Below are 20,331 nucleotides of genomic sequence, written 5' to 3' on the forward strand. Positions count from 1 at the left end.
CCACACAACTGTGCTGCAGGTCAAGGAGAGACCGCTGGAAAAAGAAAAAAAAAACTATGAGAGAGAGATTAATAAGATGGAGAAGCAGTGGACAGGCAGGAGGCGGCTCTCTGCGTTTGAGGGAGTGCCAGCTGGTAATAACATAAACGTCAAGTCGTTATTAGGACGCTGATTTATGTTGCATAGTAAACTATCGGCACGGCGTGTCTCTTAAAGAACAATCCCGGCTACCGTTGTAGTATCGACTTTTTCATCTGCGCCCCCCTTTAATGTGACCGGTCCCTCGGGCTTCGGCCTGATCAATTCCATTCGCTGTGATTTAATCTCTTAATTTGCGGGGCGCGGATCGTCAGCGAGGGGGTTTGCGTGATGTGGGCTTGGCAGCAGCTGATCCACTCTCTTCCCCTTTAGCGCAACGCTCGTCACGGTAATGGGGCCCGCCGGTCGAACGGAGATGGCGGACGGACGCGGCGGGGGCGGCTTTCTGCGCGGAGCCATCATTTCTGGCGTGCTTACCCGCTTGGTTTTTTCATCCGACGCGGCAGGACGGTGTCTTCGGGGAGCCCGGCTGCGGCTGCAGAAAAGGTGGACGCCGGCTCTCTGAAGAGAGGCCCTTCTGCTGGAGGATTATTCAGCAGCGCGTCTGCGTGCCTCTCAAGGCCTTTTCAACGGCCCCAGCTGTCTCCTCTGTGGGCGAGTTGAGTACATGAAATGAGCAAAGCTGATGGAGAGGGAGGGAAGATTAGGGCCCCGCCCACGGCGATCGCACGCGGGTGAAGACGTGCGGGAACACGCTCCCCTGGCCTGGAACGACGGATGTTCCGGAGGAGAGTCAGGAGAAGAGCTCCTGTGGGCGTCACCCTCGGGGGTTGGGGTGGGGAGAGAGAGCGCTGATGCACGGCTGCTACACTTTTGGCATGTGATGAGCAGGAACATGGGAATCTCTCCTGGTCCCAGGAAGGGGGGGGGGGGGTTGGGATGACAAGGCCCGGGCGTTACATAAAGAAGGAACCACGAGGCACGGAGCCTGCCCTGTGACATCAGAGCGTGCTAATTGGTCTCGGACAGCCCCTTCCCCCTCGGAAGTGCCGCCGAGCCCCGCAGCAGTCAGACCCCATTAAAACGAGAGCGGCGCAACGAGGCGAGGATGAATTCCACCCGGTGCGGGGGTGACGGCCGGAGCAATTAAGAGCCCCTAAATCACGCCGCACTCCTCCACGCGGGTGTCGTGCGCAGAGCCGGGACTGACAGAGCAGGGAAATGCACTTCAGCTCCTTAAAATAATAATGCGACCGTAGAGCCATTAACGCCCCCTCCTCACTGGCGGAGTGGCTTTCCCCACGCGCCACGGCGGGCCTTAATGAGCCTCCCGCAGTGCGCCGGGGCACAGGGGCGATGGCACGTGCTTGGCTTGGGGACGACACGTAATGATGTTGCGCTGACACGTGGGAACTCACACCGTCGCTCGAAATCCCCCCCGCTGATGCTTCTCACCTCAGGTTTTACACTGACGAAGCTGTGGTCTCCCAGCCCCGGGGGACCGTTACAGCATTGCAGGGACTCCGCGGCAATAGGGGGATAATGTACCCCTGGGATTCAGGGAAATCCACTGTTCTATAACGCATCCCTGCTTGTGGGTTTCCCCGCACAAAATGTACATACTGACAAGAAAGAAAATACTCAATACGTATAGTTTTCTATGGTTTTTTGTGGCCTTTTTGCAAGTGTGTTTGTTATTCTTTGTAACAATAACAAAAAATGTTGTGGATTTCATATCATATGCACATATGTTATTTTGTGCAGAGTGAGTAAAACTGACACCTTAGCCGAGAGAGCAAAGAGGTAGGCTGGCCATTTTCACTTGGCATTTGGCAAGGCCCTTTACCTCCCTTTTTCCTGTTAGGATTGGCCAACTACATGGACAGGAGACAAGCTATCCCAAGCAAAATGAAAAGTGTGAAGAATCACTCTGCGGAACTCCAGACTTGTGCATTTTCTGGTCAGAATTTCCATGCTTTGGAGCCTGATGCAGCCCCAACATCTGGTTTTAGAGCAGAAACAGGGCATTTGGAAATGACATGCTATTAATGATCTGTTTGACATATGAAGCTGACAATTAATTGCCACATGAAGCAAGCAGTTAATGGCTACAGTTATAGAGAGCAGCCAAATGCAGCTGGGAGGGGTAGCATTAAACAGCGAGTGGCGTTTCATTCATTATGACTTGGGAGCTTTGTCTGTGTGTCGCTCACGTCCGCGCGGACGTGACAAGGTATCCGCTGAGCTGGACCGCGTTCTCCTTTTGCGCCGGCGGTGAGCGCGGCGCTCATTTGCAAATGAACGGGTCGTAAATTAAAACCCCGTGAGCCCGACGCACTCGAGCGGAGCGGCCTCCGGCTCGGGACGATCCCGTGGGCGAGGCCGCGGCGCGGCGGTCGGGGCGGTCACGGCTGTCCGTCACGTCGCCTCTGCGGGGTGTTCGAGCGAGCCGCCCATTTCCGCACTTGGGCCGTTTGTCGCGGTGGCGGTCAGGACCAGAGACAACAGTGCAGACGTGCCTTTACAGTGTACCTCTCTGATAACCTCTCATTTCTCCCTGCGTTTACTACACGCTATGGATATGATGTGAGACTAAGAAACATGGAAGGACTCTGTTGGCAAGATTCCACCTTGAGTCTCTTGGAAGTTATATTGCGCATTACTGCCTTTTTCATTTTTGCCTCTCCATCATGTATTGTATGGTTATCCCTGTCGGCCGCAGCATGTCCTTTCAATGTCTGAGAGAGAAAAAAAATAGTTGTATGTTCTGTCATACTTGTGATGGTTTTACTTGGTTGCTAAAATTTTAATATTTTATTTGAAGTATAATGCAATTAAGGCTATCATAAAACATTCAAATGTTAAATTCTGTCCAGCGTGTATACATGAATTGTACATGAGTATGCCCACTGTGGAAAATGATTATTTTCATAGCAAGAGGGCAGTATTGCCCGTTTTTATGCCAGAGCAGTGCATGAGACAGTTTCATTGTCTCTTAATGTATATCTGCATCGTGACTCAGGTGACATCAACTCGTGACTCAGGTGTCTTTAAAATCACACTTTCAGTTTGCCAGAAGATGGATATTCAACGTAAATAAGCCAAAATTTGTAGTTCATCCATGAATTTAAAAGCTGTGGTTGCCACATTCAAAAAAAAGGTGGAATCAATTCTTTTCTATGGTTGCTACCCTCAATTGGTCTGCATATGTACACAGAGCAGGTATGACCCAGCCCCCTGCCCTGTATACACAGTTTGTTCCTAGAACGAGCAGACTGTGAGGGAGGTCCCTGGGGGTGGAGCCACAGGGACTGTGATGATGTGGTGGGCGGAGCAGGTTTATTGTGGCCTTTCAGTGTGTTATCAAGGCAGGCTAAGGTGTTGTGGCATTTCGGAGCTTTGAGGATGATTCATGGCCACATTTTGTTATTCCTGTTCTGAAAAGGCTTTAAATGTTAACACCACAGAAGTACAAAAACACAGCTGAGCAAAAAAGGGAATTCAGTGTCAGAAGACTTGGATTCTCCCTGTCCAGCATTAAATTTCGGGGGAGTCAGTGCAGTGAGGGGACCTGTAACCTCACTGTGACTGTCTGGCACCTTCAGCAGTCATTCTTGCTGTGTGTTTTACACCCGCACTTTTAACCATTGGAGATAAGCAGAGCGTACTCTGCAGGACGCTAACAAAAGAAAAGGTTTGCCGTTTGTCCGAAACGAAAACGACAGCCTGAGACTAGCAGCTCCTTCTTCATCCGAGGGGGAAAGAGTCTGAGCACGCGTGAATGCTCCCTTGCGCAGACCGTCCCGTTTCATGTGGGGAGCAGTTCCCGTTGGAGCCGGATTCCAGCGCGGTGCCAGCGGGCGCTGTGGTTTCCCGTGTCGCACGCACGGCGGTGATGTCATTCCTGCAGACGTTCTGCCCCCCCCCCCGCCCCCCGCCCCCCGAGCGGGCTCTGCAGACGAAGCTCGCTCAGACGGCCCCTCTCAGCCGCGACGATTGGGGATTTGAACGAAACAGATCGCCCTCCACGATCGGCGCTAATTCGCCGGTGTTAATTGCTTGACCGGAGCTAATTACTCGAGAGGTGCTCACTGCGTTCTCCGTGGCAGGAAAGCTTTGTGGAAGCATTTTTTACACACTCTGGGTAATTGCAGGCCTCAGGTCTCTGTTTCCCAGGTAAAGGGCATTTCTGCAAACTCTTTTTAATGTGGGACAGTAAGGCCCATTTTAGATCCTCAGCGCAGACACTTTTGGCATAGGCTTTCTGAGGAGGTGGAGGAGGACGAGGAGGATGAGGAGGAGGAACATTTTGGAGCGATTCCCGTTGCTGATTGCAAAGCTCCATTTCACAGGAGAAGCTAGTGTGGGAAGGTATTAACCTGGCCACAGTCTCTTTATTGCCAGCTCATTCACTCTTTAATATTCTGACTGATCTACTGACAGCCAGTGTGTTAATACTCTATCACGACTGTGTAGAAGAACAAGGCACAGCAATAATACCTACTGTCTTCCAGCACTTGACCTGCCCAGCGCTGACCCATTCCGGTAGTGCTCTGAAAGGCTGAGCACTGTCGTTTGATTGCCTTCGGAGGGTTTTAAAGTACAAGCAGCTGATAATAGAAATTATAATGTGTGCCCATAACAGAGTCCTTTTCATTATCGCAGTACGAAGGAGTGTGGTTATCATGCTGACTTATTTGTTTCCTCCATATAAATTCACTGGGACCTTGCCTAGTACAATCCGCAGTGGATTGTGCAGTAAGAGGCCATCATTGTTATAGATGAACAAGATCAGGCCGGCCCTAAATCAATGAAATGGTTAAAATGATAACCCTATATGAAACATCCTCCATAAAAGCTAGCTGTAAAAGCTCTCTTGTCAATCAATATCTATTTGTTACAGATAACCACTATTCTGGATGGATGTCAGACAATGTTGATTGAGTAATTCAGTGCTGTACAACTTTTAAGCATTGCTTGCTTTGCTTTAGAATATACCGGCACATGAACATAGCTAATGGGCTTATTGATGGATTGTTGAATTGTTTTTGACATTAATGTGCACATTGCACATGAATTGGAATATATATGTTTTTTAGATTTAATAAATTTTATCCATGGACATATGGACTGGAAGTATAAATGCATGTAGAATGTCAGGTGTAAATGTAGCAGATTGAAAGTTGCACCATATCGACTGAAAATGTATGAACCTCTGCTTCTGTAAAAACCGCACACTCCATGATATTTTTTTTTCTTAGAAGATCAGGAAAAGAGGTGCAAAAGTCCTTGGCAGCCCTGAAGGGTGGTTTAATGAAGCTTAAATAAGCAGCGTTTAGGGAGATATCGATCACAGGCAGCCCAGACAAGTAGGCGTATCAAGTAAAGTTGTCAAGAGTGCGCTAAAGTGTGAAACATCAGCCATTTGCTCTCTCAGAACAACACATGGGTGAGCCTAGCTGCGGATGAGCGGTGAAGCCGCGGGACGGGCGTTGGGGGGGATGCCGCCAACACGTCAAACCCGCCAACTTCGACTTTGCCGAAACGTGTGAGTGTGTGCAACAGAGGTGACCGATCGCAGCGTGACCATGTTCATCTCCCGTCAACTGTTACCGTTTGACTCCAGTGTGAATATATCCATGCGATCAAAGAGCAGTAGGAGAAACCGTGTCTTCCATACAAAGCATTTTGTTTCTTTCCACAATTCTTTTGAAATATCAGGGGTGAGATTTCCTTCAAAGGCCCGCTTGTCCGGGTCTGCGGGTCGTGGGTGAGGCCGTCGCTTATAGAGATGAACAGCCTCGTTTTTATTGACAGTAGAGCCCATTGCTGTGGCCTGGGGGGTCGGGCTTGTTGCCCCGGAGCGGCGGAAAGTTCCAGCTCCTGCCTTTCACGGTGCCTGCTCGCTCGCACTCTCTCTGCCAGTCCCGGGCGGAGTGCGAAGGCCAGCGGCGTCTCCCCCTTGGGGCTGCACGAGAGAGGCCGCTCTGTCAGTGAGACCGGCTGGCAGGGAGCTGGAGTAAGCGCAGGCCGGCCCGATGCCAGCACGCTCCTCACGCCATTTGTTAATGGCACACGCTTGGCCGCGCCTCCTCGGGGGCTTCGAGCGATGCGCGCCGAATGAAAATGTTATTTATCTGTCATCGCGATCCCCGCGGACGGCATGTTTCTCCCCGTGTGGGTCTGTTGAGAATGGCCAGGGGGGAATGGTGTCTTTTTTTTTTTTTTTTTTTGGTTCTCTTTGACAGGGTCACTAGAGGGGCTAGAGGGCCACAGCTTCCAGCGTTTATAAACCATCACGCTGTCTTTTGTACTGTGAATCAGTGGGCTCCATTCTCTAGCTGTATGTGTTTGTGTGTCTTTGTGTCTGTGTGTGTCTGTGTAGGTGGTTGAGTGTGAGCGTATCCAAGTATCCAAGTGCTTGCAGACCGATGTGAAGGCCACAGGTGGAGACACAGGTGACAAGCATTGCACAGTTTTAATGACTGAGCACCATTAACTTTGGTAACCCTAAACTGAAATAAGACAACAGACAACAAACTCCAGATGGTGGTTATTTCATCCATACCGTTGTGAGGGGTATAGATACAGATCTTGACCCTGATGAAGGTATGAGAACGGCAGCCGCGCCTCGCTGTCTCTGATTGGCCGTTACTCTTTATTTCTCATTTACCGCTCCAATCATGTCCCTTCATAAAGGCTCATTTAAAAGCGAGTCAGGAAAGATTACTAACATCTGCTGCAGTCCGCATTCGCCCCGCAGTCCACGGATAAAGCATCTCAGGCAGTATCTTTCCTGACAGCCGATAGATTGCGGCAGACGGAGGTATTTTTCGAGGAGGAGAGCCCGGGTCTGGTGGAGAATGCAGCAGGTGCTCCCCCCCGCCCCGCGATCGCATCTTTCATGGCGCGATTTTCAGGGCGTCAGCATGGCTCAGCGAGCACAGAAGCCATCGGGATGCTCCCCTCAGACCTTTCGACCTGCCGATCTCGTCCGCGTCCCGCATTCACCGCGCCGGGACTTTTCGAGGGTGGGGGGGTGTTGGCAGGGGGTTGTGGTGGAGGGTGGGGTTTGCTTGGATAAGGCAGCGTTTCTCTCTCTTCCCCCCCCTGCACCCCTGTTGATTTATTATGGCGCGGGTGTCACTGAGCGAAGCGTATGATGGAATGTTTAAGAACGCTTTGTGGAGGCCCGCGACGGCCCGTCGTTTTTCACGCGCTGCGCCCTGTGTCCGATCCGCTCTGCTGCGCAGAGACCATTTCCCCATCCGTGCGGGAGACACTCCCGAGCCCAGGCATGGGGCCTGCCGACACTGACAAATACCAGCTGTAAAACAGTATCCACTTTAAAACTCGTCCACCGTGATCCTCTCGCTCCCGCTACACGACCGGGGACCCCGAGCGGGTTTCGCCGCCTCAACACGCGGCGTCGTGAGCACGCGATCCTGTGTCTGCCTGCTTTGCGAATCCTCTGTTGATTAAATATTCTAATAACAGATTTACCCGTGAGCACCCCCGCGCTTGGACTCTTGAAGGGAGAGCACTCTTTTTAATGCAGCTTGTTCTGTCCTTTTTAATCTGATTCGGTGCTCTTTTCGGTCTGTGATCTCTTGCCATTAATTCACTTGACAACTATATGTATCCTGCCACGGTGGCTGTGAAAGTCAGTCTGGATGAAAGCATCTGTCAATTAAATGCATTGGAAAAAAAAACAACAGCAGCATACTAAGCCCCGCTTGTTCGTCGACGTGAAAGAGGAGGCAAGGTGATATGTGTCATACTGAAGGGAGGGTGCGGCTTTTTGTTGACTTGGAAACGAGCGCTTTGAGCTCAACAGGTTTTCGATGTGTATGGTGATAGGGGAACAATAAGCAAACGGGTGTAATTAGCTGGGAAAAAGCTGGTAGTAGTCCAATAATCAATACAGCTCACATTCTGCATCTAATCCAACGAGCAACCTGTGGAGCCCGCCGTTCGACTCGACGGTTTGTACAGCTAATCTGTGCAAGTGTTTGAGGTAACGGTGTAGCCCAGCAGGTTGGGAAAGAACGTTTGCGCACGCACTGCGGCTCACACCTGGATCCGCGGTCGAGTCTGACCCCTGAGCCCAGCGCGCATCTGAACACACTGCGCACAAGGCAGCGAGGTGCCGTGCCAGCCGCTCCCTTTGGGCCCGGGGGTCCGACTGTGCCAGCGTGCTCGCTAAGTGGCGTGAAGCCCTCATAGCGCATAACCGCACCTCGTAGCGCGCTGTCTTACCGCGCCACTTTACAGTGTGAATCGCACACTTTCGGCGCAGGGCAAGGATAGCGCCCCAAAAATTTTCAGTCAGCGCAGTAATAGAGGCGACCTGCAGAGGTGTGAAAGCTGGATACGAATTGAATGATCCACAGGCCTGGAGCGACGTGATCTGGAAGTGTGTCAGTGTGTGCATGTTCCAGTAGAGCGATGATCGCCCCCTGGTGGCAGCGGTGGTGCCACGCGCTTGACAGACTATAGACGGGCAGTTTCAGTCCTGGGAAATTTTGTGTTGAAGGAAGTCCCCCGCAGCTTGTGTCGTGGAGTTTAGCCGTTACCTGATGAAGCCTCTGAGATCCTTGCGACCACTGTCCTCCATTTCGCCACTTCCCTGCGGCTGTGGGAAACTGAGGCCTCTCAGTCGCCATAATGGGTAGAGGCTGTGTCACCTGCCAGCCAATCAAGCTGTTTTGCTTTTCACAGCAGTCACCACTCGTTCAAATCACCAGTCATTGATTGGACATGGTATCCAAGGAGTGTGTGAAGTTGTCACTAAGCCATCATATGGTCTGTGTATTGTTTCACTTTGAAATGAAACATAATTCTTTTGTCTCATCTCAGGACATTTTTATATACTGTGCTAACAATTCAACAGGTGTTTTAAGGTGTTTTTCTGTGTAGTAATGTACATTACATTTATCTGAAAAAAAAAAACTGGATCAAGTTGAGTGTTTTTTCTTTGTAATCTACTAAGAATGGAAAAAGCAGTGGGAATTCAAAGTATTTTTTTCCTGTACTCACAAAGCACAGGCAGAGAACCTTCAAAATCTGTCAGAAATTATTAAATACCCATCAAAAAGCATATGATTCTCATTAAATTGATTAAAGAGAGAAATGAATATTGAATTGGCTTTTTTACCGTGTGAAATGTTCAGTTTATGCAGGGTGGCTGCATTGTCAGGGGCCACAGCTGAGGTAATGGAGTATATTATATATATAAATAATGCAATAATCAGGCTAAAGGGATTCCCATGTAATTTACTTTATAATGTGCTTGCCTTATGTTTAATGCATATACATGCTTTCCACAGAAAGGAGGTGACAGATCATATCTGTAAGTTAATATCCACAGATGAGAGGAACAGAAATAATATTGAGTCCCCCCCCCCCTAAAAGAAGAAAAAATGAAATTGCGAAACTGGTAAATTAAGTGTCACTCTCGGTATTGATGTTGGTGTGCTCCAGCAAGCTGCTGTCGTGCTTGGTGCGATCAGGATTTTGTGAGTAGAGGGGAATACGTGATAACCTTACACCTCTCAAAAGCCCAAAAAGGCCCCTGAATTGTCTGAGACAGTTCTGGTGCTGGCAATTCACTGACAGTGGCTCGCACACTAAAACGTTCAAAGGTGATGCGCGCAGAAACATCTCGTTTGTTTGTTTTACCGATCGGCCTCACGTTCGGTGGTGCCGGCACCAGCCTGCCTGTGTTGCCCGATAGCTTGCATTTGTCAACAGCGCTCGGGTTGTCACGGCAGCGGAGGAGGAGGGAGTAAAAGCGGGAGCTGGGCATTAATCACTCAGCCCAGGCGTTCAAGGTTCGCAGCTTAATGCGGGCTTTTCCGCGGTGCGCCGCGGGTTCACGGTCAATAACAGCGCGCTGTCGCCGCGATCAGGGCCCGGGTGCGGTGTGACCGCCACCGGACTGGAAAGGTTACGCCTAAACGGGGATGTGATCGTTTGGTCTTTAACCTGCCCCCCCCATCCCCCCAGTCCCACCCACCCACCCACCCAAACATCTGCATAGACGCGACAAGGGAAGGCCTTTCAGCAGGATCCAGCTGGCTTCCGTCCGATCTGATACTGAGTACTCTCGGTGGAGTACACTCACAGTCCCGATGTTTTGTTCTGCTGTGGTTAACGGAGGATCTGACAAAATGGGTCGCCATTCAAAAAGCCCCGGATGGGCTTCACTGAAGTGCTTTTCTTTGACGGAGATGGCGGGTTTCTGTTACACATTTGGGGTTGTTATGACCTGACTGCATACAGGTTCACAGAGGAAAAAGACAAGGGTCAAGGTTAGGACATGCCCTGAAATTGGGGGAAAAAAAAGTTTGTTTTTTTAAACTGTCTGTATATTTTAGGATGACAGCCCTGTTCATAAGCTTAGACCCAAAAACCAAAACCTCGTTTAGTTTTTATTCAGGGATTGACAGATTCCTCAGCAGGTCATCTTTTGATTCCAAAACATTGTGTGGCCATTTCTTCCTGAGGTTGAGTTGAGTTCAAGTGACTGAACTATACTTTGAAAATGCCTGTTAGTGCAGATGGGATATGATTTCTTCAGGTTACTTGAGGTGGTCACTCTGAGTTTACAGTACACTGACTGTAACACTGATGTCTGCATCTTTTAGTGCTTTTATTGAACATGAATTCTGTTGATTTATTAAAAGTCTATAATATGTTAGAAATGAATATGTGAGGTATAAGTTCTGCAAGGTATGAGGTTGTTGAAGAAGTGAAAAAGTATCTATCATTATGTATGCTGTAGTCTTCTGTTGTAGCCTCAGGTATTATAAAAGTTTATGTATGTTTGTGATATGTGAGATCACCTTTTTTAGACAGTTTGCCAAGGTCAACAATATAAATAAATGTATAAACAGTTTGTTGTTCTTTATTGCTTGCCTTGAAAATTCAGGAATCTGTAATTTCCTGAAATTCTAGAATACCACCGTATAGACTTCCAAATACTTGATTCAGTTTTGGTTTGAACTGATAATTCAGAAGTGCATATCCATGATGACGACTACTGCAGATTGGTTTCTACCGACAGATTATCTACTGTCCATGTTTAAGCAAAATGCAAGCAGCGTAATGTTGCACACCCAGAGAAATGTGCTGTTCATGCTGCCGTTGTTCATTTAACATTGGTTATCCACCACTGTCACCACTAGGGGGCGTGACGATGGGTAGGCACGTCCAGTCAGTCCGCTGTAGGGGGGTAAATGGGATCCATCCATTATACTTTCCACTCATTAATCTGTAATTTGTCTTCCTGATGTCCTCTAATGTGCTGACAAAGTCCCTATCAGTCACTGGATTTGCATAAATTCCTTCAAAGGTGTGGTGATTTAATGTACCTTTGGCGTGCGAGACCGGGAGAAGCAGAGATTGAGGCTGAGCACCTCTTGTTTTCCCTGTTGTCCTTATTTGCGGTGCTGTAGTAATTAATACATTGTGGGGATGCCGCGCTCAATGAAAAATGATGCAATTCCTATCGGATATCCGCAGTGCAGGAGAGCGTTATGTCACCCCTGCGCGCAATCAGATTTGTGTTATTTATGCCTTTGTGTCGGAAATCTTTCTGTAATAACGCCAAACATCGGGATCAAAAGCGACATTTATGTCGGGAAACAATGGCAACACGCGGTGCTTCCGGAAAATCTCATCACATCGGAGGCGCACTCAGCCACGGGGAAAATAAATTGTAATTGGAAAGCGTTTGCATAAAAAGAACGCCAGGATGACCTCAAGGATCTTTCCATGTGATTTATAAATCATCGCTTGCCCCCCTTCCCCTTGTTTCTCCAGCAGATGATGCCTTGATGGACTCCTCCTTTCAATAAATCAGCGGCGGGCTAACGCACGGAGGCCCGGCTCCAGACCCGCTCTCAGTCTTTGTGTCCGTCGGTGTAGACACTGATCCTCTCACAATGCCCTGTGAGTGGCTATCTGTCTTCCCGCAGTTTCAGCTCCTGCTGCACGTTCCTCCTGTCGGGGTGGGGAAGGGGAGGAGGAGGAGGTAGGAGGCTGGTGGTAATGTTCTCCCCATTCGCCAGCTACCTTTCGGAACGATAAGGACTTCCTGCGCGCGGTCTCCTCTAATTGCCGCCGAGGGTCCTCTCGGCGCGTCCCGCTAATCGCCGCGCCGGCGATAGCCGTTACTGCCTGACATTCTCGATCTCTCCGGCGTCTAGGTGAGATAACCTGGTGGAAATCATCATCATAACGGTCAAAAAAAGAGAGAAGGAGATACCGCAAGGCAGCCTCGGGGGGGGATGGGGGGTGTTGGCAGAAGAGCAGAGTAAGGTGACCTTTCTAAGCGTTCTAAGAGTTTTATCCAAATTCCGAGGTTGTGCTCTTGCCCATTAAACTCGAGCAAGAGACTCCACCCTTGAGCTTCAACAGAACGAGTTGCTGCTTCGAAGATCGTGGGTTGTAAAGAATGTATTGGTTGGAACTTGTGCCGCTGTTTCCATGTCTGGACATGGCATTTACAGCATATGCTGCAGGGTTTCCCCCACAACGTGATGCACTGCTATACTGTACGAGGGCTAAGCTGCATGAACCGCGCTAAGCTCGCCAGTCATAAATCAAGCATCTCTGATTTCTTTACTGTCCTTTTGATGCCGTGGCTTCCGCACCCCTCCTCGTCCGCCGACGGGAAGCTGCAATCAGCGGGGCTGCAGAAGGAATTGTCGTTTAACTCAATTTAAATGCAAATGCACTATTTTCAGAATAATGAGCTTTTAGTGTCTGGGTTTGTTTGCTTCACTGTACAAAGTGGTAACTGCAATCAGTGTCATTTCCTGATTTTATGGACTGCTGGATTTGCATAACTTGCGTCCTCACGTGCAAGCTCCACTCCCGCAGCGTAATGAGGGAGGACAATGGGGAAAGTGTTTATATCTCCATATTGCAATCCTTCGCCTATCATATACAGTGCCATTAAGCTGTCATGAACAGACATACAAGACAATGGTGTTGTTCAAATATTTGTATGGAGTCTCGTTCCAATAAAAACAATTTGTTTATGTCGCTGCCGCGAAAGCCAGTTCAGCGGCTTTCCTGTTTTCTGAGAGAGGTCTGCCGTGCAGAATCAGTCTGTGGGACCCTGATTTTAATTGTAGCTTGTAGCCCTGTAATACACACATATGCATCATTGTGCAATAAGCCAATGGCCCATGACTTGTTTACAGAGGCTGCAAGTCAGCACATCGCGGCGTTTTAGGAGGTAGGGTGTCTTGGGCCACAGAGTGACTTGTTAGCAGATTTAATGGTGTTGCTAGCCTTCAAGGAGCCTACTTTTAACCGGTTTTAGCTGCATTTTTGTGATGGCCATGTTTAACTTGGACACTGGACCTCTTAACGGCCTCATAAACTTGCTGAAAGGCATCAAGGAGAGGCCTGTGAGCCATTTGTAGCAACCTCACTTTGTTGAACAGTTAGTTCAGAAGCACTTGGCCAGCATGGCCTGCAATTACTCTTACCCAGAATAAATAAATACATTGAAAAGTCAACTTACTGAAATGCATGTTCCCACGTGGTAGTTTTTGGGGAGGAATTTGCATGGAATGTAAACAGATTTTGCAATTCACACCCCAAATCCTCCGTCCTTAACGGAAGAGGCGCATCCTTAATGGAAGACGCACCTGATCTATCAGAATCTCTCCCTGCGCCCAGACCAAATTGTGATGAATGCTTTCAGCGTGTAGCACGGGGTGGTTTGAGTGATTAAGTCAGACCGCTCGGCTCTTTCCGTCACGGGGGTAACGAAAAGAGTGCCCTCCGTGAATACAAATCCGCGGCGTTTGAATGAGTGTGCCCGGGGGCCGTTCGGCGGCGGCGGTGGCGGTGGCGGCAGCAGCAGCGGGGGTGGGGGCGGGGCGGGGTGGTCCCGGGCCAAACTTTTCCTCATTGGACAGTAATGCGTATTTACAGTGAGCAAAATATGATTGATTTGATATCCTTACAACGTGACAGCCGCATTTAGCCGAAGGCGGCCCCCGCGCAAAGGAAATTCAACAGTCAATCTCTGAGGCGTAAATAAAAAAAATCTCGTAAAGGAATAAATGACTCAGCGTTAGGCTTTGCTGGGGTGCTCCACGTCGCCGCTCTTCATCAGCAGACTGGGATTGTTGCGCGGCTCGCAGCCCTGGGATCCGGCCCCCGTTTAAATGAAGACAGATCTGTGGAATATTATGTTGACAGTGCACTTCCCCGTAAGCGCATTTTCTGTGGAAAAAATATTTTTCAGCGGAGGACATGCTGTGAATTCCAAAAAACAGTTTGTCTACCTGTGAAAGTGTTTATTGATTTTTAAATGTATTTATTTGTTTCGTTATCCCGTGGCAACTCCTTGCTCAAATGTATAGCTTTGTCTATTTATATATTTGGATAGTTTACTTCATGGGTGAGTTTTTAGGCAGAGCTGTAGTTTAGTTAGGTAATAGCCCAGATTTACCTCTCTTTTTTCTGTTTTCTTTATTTCAGTAACCTCCTAACTCACTTCTGTGTAAACAAAAGTGACATTTGCTGGACTGGTCACACAAAGCAAATCACAGTTATAGTTATGGAGTCTTACATTTACTGAAAGGGGAAGCGTAAAGACTTGTATATATAACACGTAATTTATAATATATTGTATAACTATAATTTAACTGTGATAATATGGAATCATTATTGCAGTTATAATTATTGTAATAATGTCATTTTTTGTAATTATTACAGTAATGTGTTATGTAACTATTGTATAACTGAACTGGTCTAAGAAAATGTGTAAGAAAATATGCTTTGTCCTCAACTTGGAATTATGCATTTAATCAAGTTTTTTTTTTTTTGCTTGTTCCTTAGTCAACACCATAACACATTGCACACTGAAATAAACAAAAATGTTGTCGTGTTTGATAGTGGGTGTTCAGAACTGATTACACTGAAGTCGGATGGAATGGAAGCCGTGAGTCTGAGAGGACGTGTGTTAATGTGGGGACTCTCCTCTCCCCCACCAGTGTAACTGCAGCAAAGACATGGTGAAGATCTCCATGGAGCCCTTCGTGAAGAGGTTCCAGCCCGACCGCTACCAGGCGTGGAAGCAGGGGAAGGATGTGTACACCATCGACCACACCCGGCCCACGCCCACTACCACGCCCGAGCTCCAGACCTGGCTCCACCGCCGCAAGAGGGCCAGGCCCACCACCAAAAGGTAGGCGGTGGGGGGGGGGGGGGTCATCCCGTCATCGCACCTGGGTCACGGTGTTCCTGCTCACGCATCTGCAAGAAAATCACTCAGGGCTTCCTGCAATACTACGCACCATATAATAGTTAAAAAAAAAAAAAACACAGAATGCCCAGGGGAAGACAAAATGGTAAGCACGCAAAGTAGAAGATGTATAGCTTCCCATATAGATTACATACGTTGAAATGGAATTCAGAGTGGCCTTAAAAGCTTGCCAGGTGTAGGTAAGTGCACAGAGAGGCTAAAACGGGATTGAGTGTGGGAGGCTGTGGATGTAAGGCCTTGGTACCTGCATTCGGAGCCCCTTCGAGAAGGAGGTCAAGCAGAATCATCAATCTGCGCAGAGTAAACAGTTTGCTCACTTGGATAATCCTCGTGTCTCGGAGGTAACCGCGGTGTCCCCGCGCTGCATAAATCTAATGGAAACCTCACATACATCGGGCCTGTGTCCGACATACTAGGCCATGACTCCCAGCGTTCGAGATGGTCTTTGCCTTAAAAGCCATTTACTTTGCTCTAATGAACTCTGGCTCTCTGTTGAGTGTGATTGATGTGAAAAGGCAGTTCATGACCTCAGGAAGGAGAGCCAAAACGCGGTCCGAAAAACGTGGGAATGTAGCCGAGGCTGTTAGAAACTGCACACAGCGTGGAGAGGAATTGCACGGGACACGGCTGGGGCTGTAAAACCACAGGGGGAAGCTTTCTCCCCCCTAACGGAGTAATGAACCGGGCCAGGACTGGCTGAGAGGAAGCCGTGGGCCCCTCGCCCACATCGCCCTGCACAGAGCTCTCGCAGGGGCACGGTGCTGCTCGCCCTCCCACGCCCGCGCCTCCCATCCCGACGCGCTCCACGTGTCTCCTCACGCTAATGTCCGAGGCGTTTCGCACCACATAATTTCCGCCGTTATGCGGAGCAGTCACTCCGCATTACGCTGTGAAGAGCAGGGCTTCTTAATCGCTCATCCGGTAAGTGCGGGGAATCCAGGCTGTAATTTTTTTCCCCCCTGGATATCGCCAGGCAGAGTCTGAACCGCATTAACACTCCAGAGCTGACCCGGCTCTCAGATCGTAAATTTGCAAATGGCAGTGGGTGGCAAGAGTCTGAGTGTGGGCGTGAGAGTGTTACTGCTGTAAGCACAAGGGCATGGCCCATGGTAGAATTTTTTTTCTTTTTTTGGAGGGAGTTGGGGGGTGTGCCTGTGTTTCTTATGGGAACGCATGCCTCTTAAAATAAGACTTTCACAGCTCCCATTATAGATGGCTGAACCACAGGTGGATACTGTGGAGAACTCTTTTTCAGTCTCAGCTCAGTCTGACAGCATTGTGCATTCTCCTCAGTACTTGGGGAGCAAATTTAACTGTACAACATTTAACACTAATCTCACTCTTTAATTTCAAGGGTGACGGAGTGTATTAATGTTGTAGGAGACAAAATAAATGAAAAAACAACAAACCACAAAAAGGCACTTGAATGTTTTTCCTCAGTATTGCGGAGGGACTGCACCAGAGGCCTACATGTTCTGTAGGCCGAGCCGTTGTCTTCTTTGCTCTGAGAGCTGCTTCAGTCTCAGAAAAAAAAAGAGGGAAAAGGAGGGAGGTGAGGAGGAGAGAGAGGCCCGGCATCCTGTGGTTAATCCACCCGTTTGCATGGGCAGCAAAGCGCTGCAAAGCCTCAGGTTACCATGCAAGGAAGCAATTAAGCCTGCTGCATAATCTGCTGCGTGCCTGCCAGCTCGCTGCTAAACGTTCCAGAGGCGACCGCGGCTTTTCTCATGAACTGCCTGTGAAACGGCCTCGTGAGGGACGTTTCTCCGCAGTTATGTTTTCCTGAGGACGGGTTGAGCGACGTGGGTGACGCGAAATGGCGGCAGCTCCTCGGTTAGGGTTTTTAGGATCCCCGCATTCTCTGTCGGATTGGAGCGACACCTTGGCTCTCTGGTTTGTGTTATGTGTAGGAGAAGAGTGCTGTCATATGTTTAAATGTCATGGCCCAACTGACCCAGGAGGCAGAAAGCTTTTCCTCTTGTTTAACAGCTTGGGCCAGGTGCAGCAACCTTAACAGGGGTTTATACCTCACATTTAGGCCACTAAACCAATGAACACTGTCACAGCTGGATGAGCTGTTCTGAATCTTCCTTTTATTAATGGAAGTAGTAATAGTTCATTGTTCTCTTTGTAGATGCCCTTTCCTGGGGGAGTCGCAGACTGTAGCTTACCTGGCACCGATTTGTACAGCTGGATAATTACAGAATTAATTAGGCCTAAGTACCGTACTCAAGTCTGCAATAGCAGAGATGCCCGCTGCAGTTCAAACCTACAACCTTCTGGTTATGAGTCTGGTTCCTTAGCTATTCTGCTCCGCCTCTCCCCAAAGCCAGAGCTGCATACTAGTGGAGAGGCATGCTTGATAGATACAGGGATCTGGTGTAATCACTCACAGTCTAATTAAAGCAAAAGTAGATTATGATAGAGCCTTGACACTGCCTTAGATGACCAGAGGGGGCAGCATTTCTGCCTTACTGCTAAAATTCCCTGAGACCGGTAAACAATGCACCATTTCATGTTGAGATGAGAGCAGTATTATAAGTTATAGCACCACATGTTGTCTTCACCAACACTCTTTCTGCTTCAACTTTAAGCCTACACGGTGTCATTCTGATTCATCTAGTCTAGTATATTACAGCATCTCAGAGCCATACATGTTTTGAATTGAGTGTTATATACTGTTTGAACACACTCTCTTCCTTTGTCTACATTGTCAGGGCACAGGCACGGACTCGCAGACCAGGCGTGCCTGGGTTCCAAAAAGTTTATTTGAAAGGGAAAACGTAGGGCAGGTTCGCAATGGCAGAAAGGCAGTCCGAGGCAGAATAGGCGAAGAGCAGGGATTGAAAACAGGAGCAGGCGAAGGTCAGCACAGGCGAAGGTCAGCACAGGAACAGCACATGAATAATCAGGCGGGTACGAAACAAACTGAGACAAACTGGCAACAAGACAGAGACAAGCAACGAGGAGCTAACGAGGAGATGGGATGCAGGCGGGCAGGCAGGCAGGTGGAGGCGATCAGGAAATCAGGTGGGCGGGGACAGGGCGCAGAGCGGGGCAGGGCAGGAACACACGAGATCTGTAAACAAAAGCACATGGACGACACTGACAGACAGGGAGAAACACAAAAACAACAGCTAGGAGGCCGAAGCACTGACATATGTATGTGTACATACATTCCTTTCCTTGGCAGGAGGCTCCCTCCCAGTGAGACGGCAGCACTTTGTGAAATTTTTAATTAGATGCCAATCACACTGTAACATTTCACAGCAAAGCAAAATGTACCTGTCAATCACACATCGATATTCTCAAACAGAATTGGTTATGCCTATAAGTAATTATCTAGTTATTAACTATTATAAATGGTTATAACAATTGTTACCCTTATTTGGAATGGGACAAATGTCAAAGATATTTGAGTCGTTGATAAATAATAAGAAAAAAAATACAGAATATGTAACAAATACAAATGGAGTGGTGCTCCCTCGCTGTGATTTCAGAGGTGTTCTGGCTTTCAGATGATTTCATGAGCACACTATGCACTTTGTTGTGTAAAGTCCAGTGAGAAGTACGTACGGATGCATAATTCAAAGCATCGCCGTCCGGCGTGGCGTAGGGCGTTCCGAATGCCTTTGGACTTTGAACTCGGGAGAAGAAAAGGTCTGGCGAGGCATTATATATGTCAGGATCTCGCCGCAATGTAAGAGAAAACAGAAAGCAGTGGGGGGGGGGCCCACACACCTATTCAGAATGCGTTAGAAGGAGTGATTCACGCCGCCCTTCCTCTCTGTCTGTATTATTGTGGAGAGGGACTTGTGGTTTATTGGAGGGGAGACAAAAAGAACAAATAAAGGAAACGGATGCTTTGCTGAGCTGTACTGGGGTCAGTTAACGTGCTCCCCGTGTGTCTGTTGGAGTCTTTAAATTCGACATGTACATTATACTTACTTTGGCTAAGGAAGGTCTGGTGATGGGACAAAAAGGAGATGTGTGCCCTGTGCATCACAGTATGCATATGCAAAAGATTAAAAGACCATTACGATCTTCTAACATAAATGATCTCATTCATTACAATAGACAATGGAAATAATAGGCAATTTACTTCTGTGCATCATACATGCGGTATAACTACATTCACATTGTGTCTGGCAGTCTTTGTTGTTAAGTCTGCGTAGGAAGCGTGACTGTCTGAAATGATGGCATATTTATGAACAAAACTGAAATTTTGGTGTAATTAGTGCCTTTGTTTGGGAAAAGTGGGGTTAACACATACGATTCACTTACCCAGTATTATATAAAATTTATTATGTGGCACAAAATGACAGTCTAGGGATCTAATGTGTTTATGTCAAGCTCCAGCTTAATATACATACTATGTAATAATTGGATGGTGAATTGCTAATAGATGTCCTTCACTCCGACACAAAGGGAAAATTGTCTGTACTGTACAATGCAATAAGGCAGGGCCGTGCGTTCACATAAGCACCAGCGTAGAAAGAAGGCATTTTGGGTAATTGAGAGAATTACTCTCTTTGTCCATATTCACAAAGGCCACCTTACTGACCCAAATCATTCCCGGTCTCTGATTCATCCGTTTATTGTTCCTGTGCTGAGCAAAGCCAGTCACGGCAAAATAAACTCTCCAAACAAAGCTTGCGCAAATCATAGGTTTTTTCACTCCCCCCCCCCCCCCCCCCCCCCAACTGACTCACCCTATTCTTTATGTTCTGTTTCTCCTTTTTGATATTGCAAATATGTGGTCTAAATCGCTGGGAGTCCTTCTTGGAAAATGTGAGGCTTTTCTTCATGCTGATATCGTTAAGAGGAACAAAGGGGTGGTATTTATTCTGGAGTGAATGTGGACGCTGCTGGAGCGTCCGGCCCGGTTCCGGCGACGTTTGGCCCCGGTCGTGGCGGGGCGAATTCGCAGGTGCCGTTTTGAATTCGTTCCAAAAGTTCAAACGCACGTCTCACCATTAAACAAAAGGTTAGCGGCT

At 48.3% G+C, this 20,331-nt stretch overlaps 1 protein-coding gene across 1 annotated transcript in view; it reads left to right on the forward strand.

Moving 5' to 3' along the window:
• Positions 1-20,331, forward strand: part of LOC118769363 (lysine-specific demethylase 4C-like) — a 119,866-nt gene that overhangs the window by 43,515 nt on the left and 56,020 nt on the right. The window contains exon 9 of the mRNA XM_036516396.1: positions 15,063-15,256. Within this exon, the coding sequence (XP_036372289.1) occupies positions 15,063-15,256 (194 nt within the window). The remainder of the gene's footprint in view (positions 1-15,062; positions 15,257-20,331) is intronic.

Source organism: Megalops cyprinoides, chromosome 22, assembly GCF_013368585.1.
Source record: "Megalops cyprinoides isolate fMegCyp1 chromosome 22, fMegCyp1.pri, whole genome shotgun sequence".
Taxonomy (NCBI): Eukaryota; Metazoa; Chordata; class Actinopteri; order Elopiformes; family Megalopidae; genus Megalops; species Megalops cyprinoides.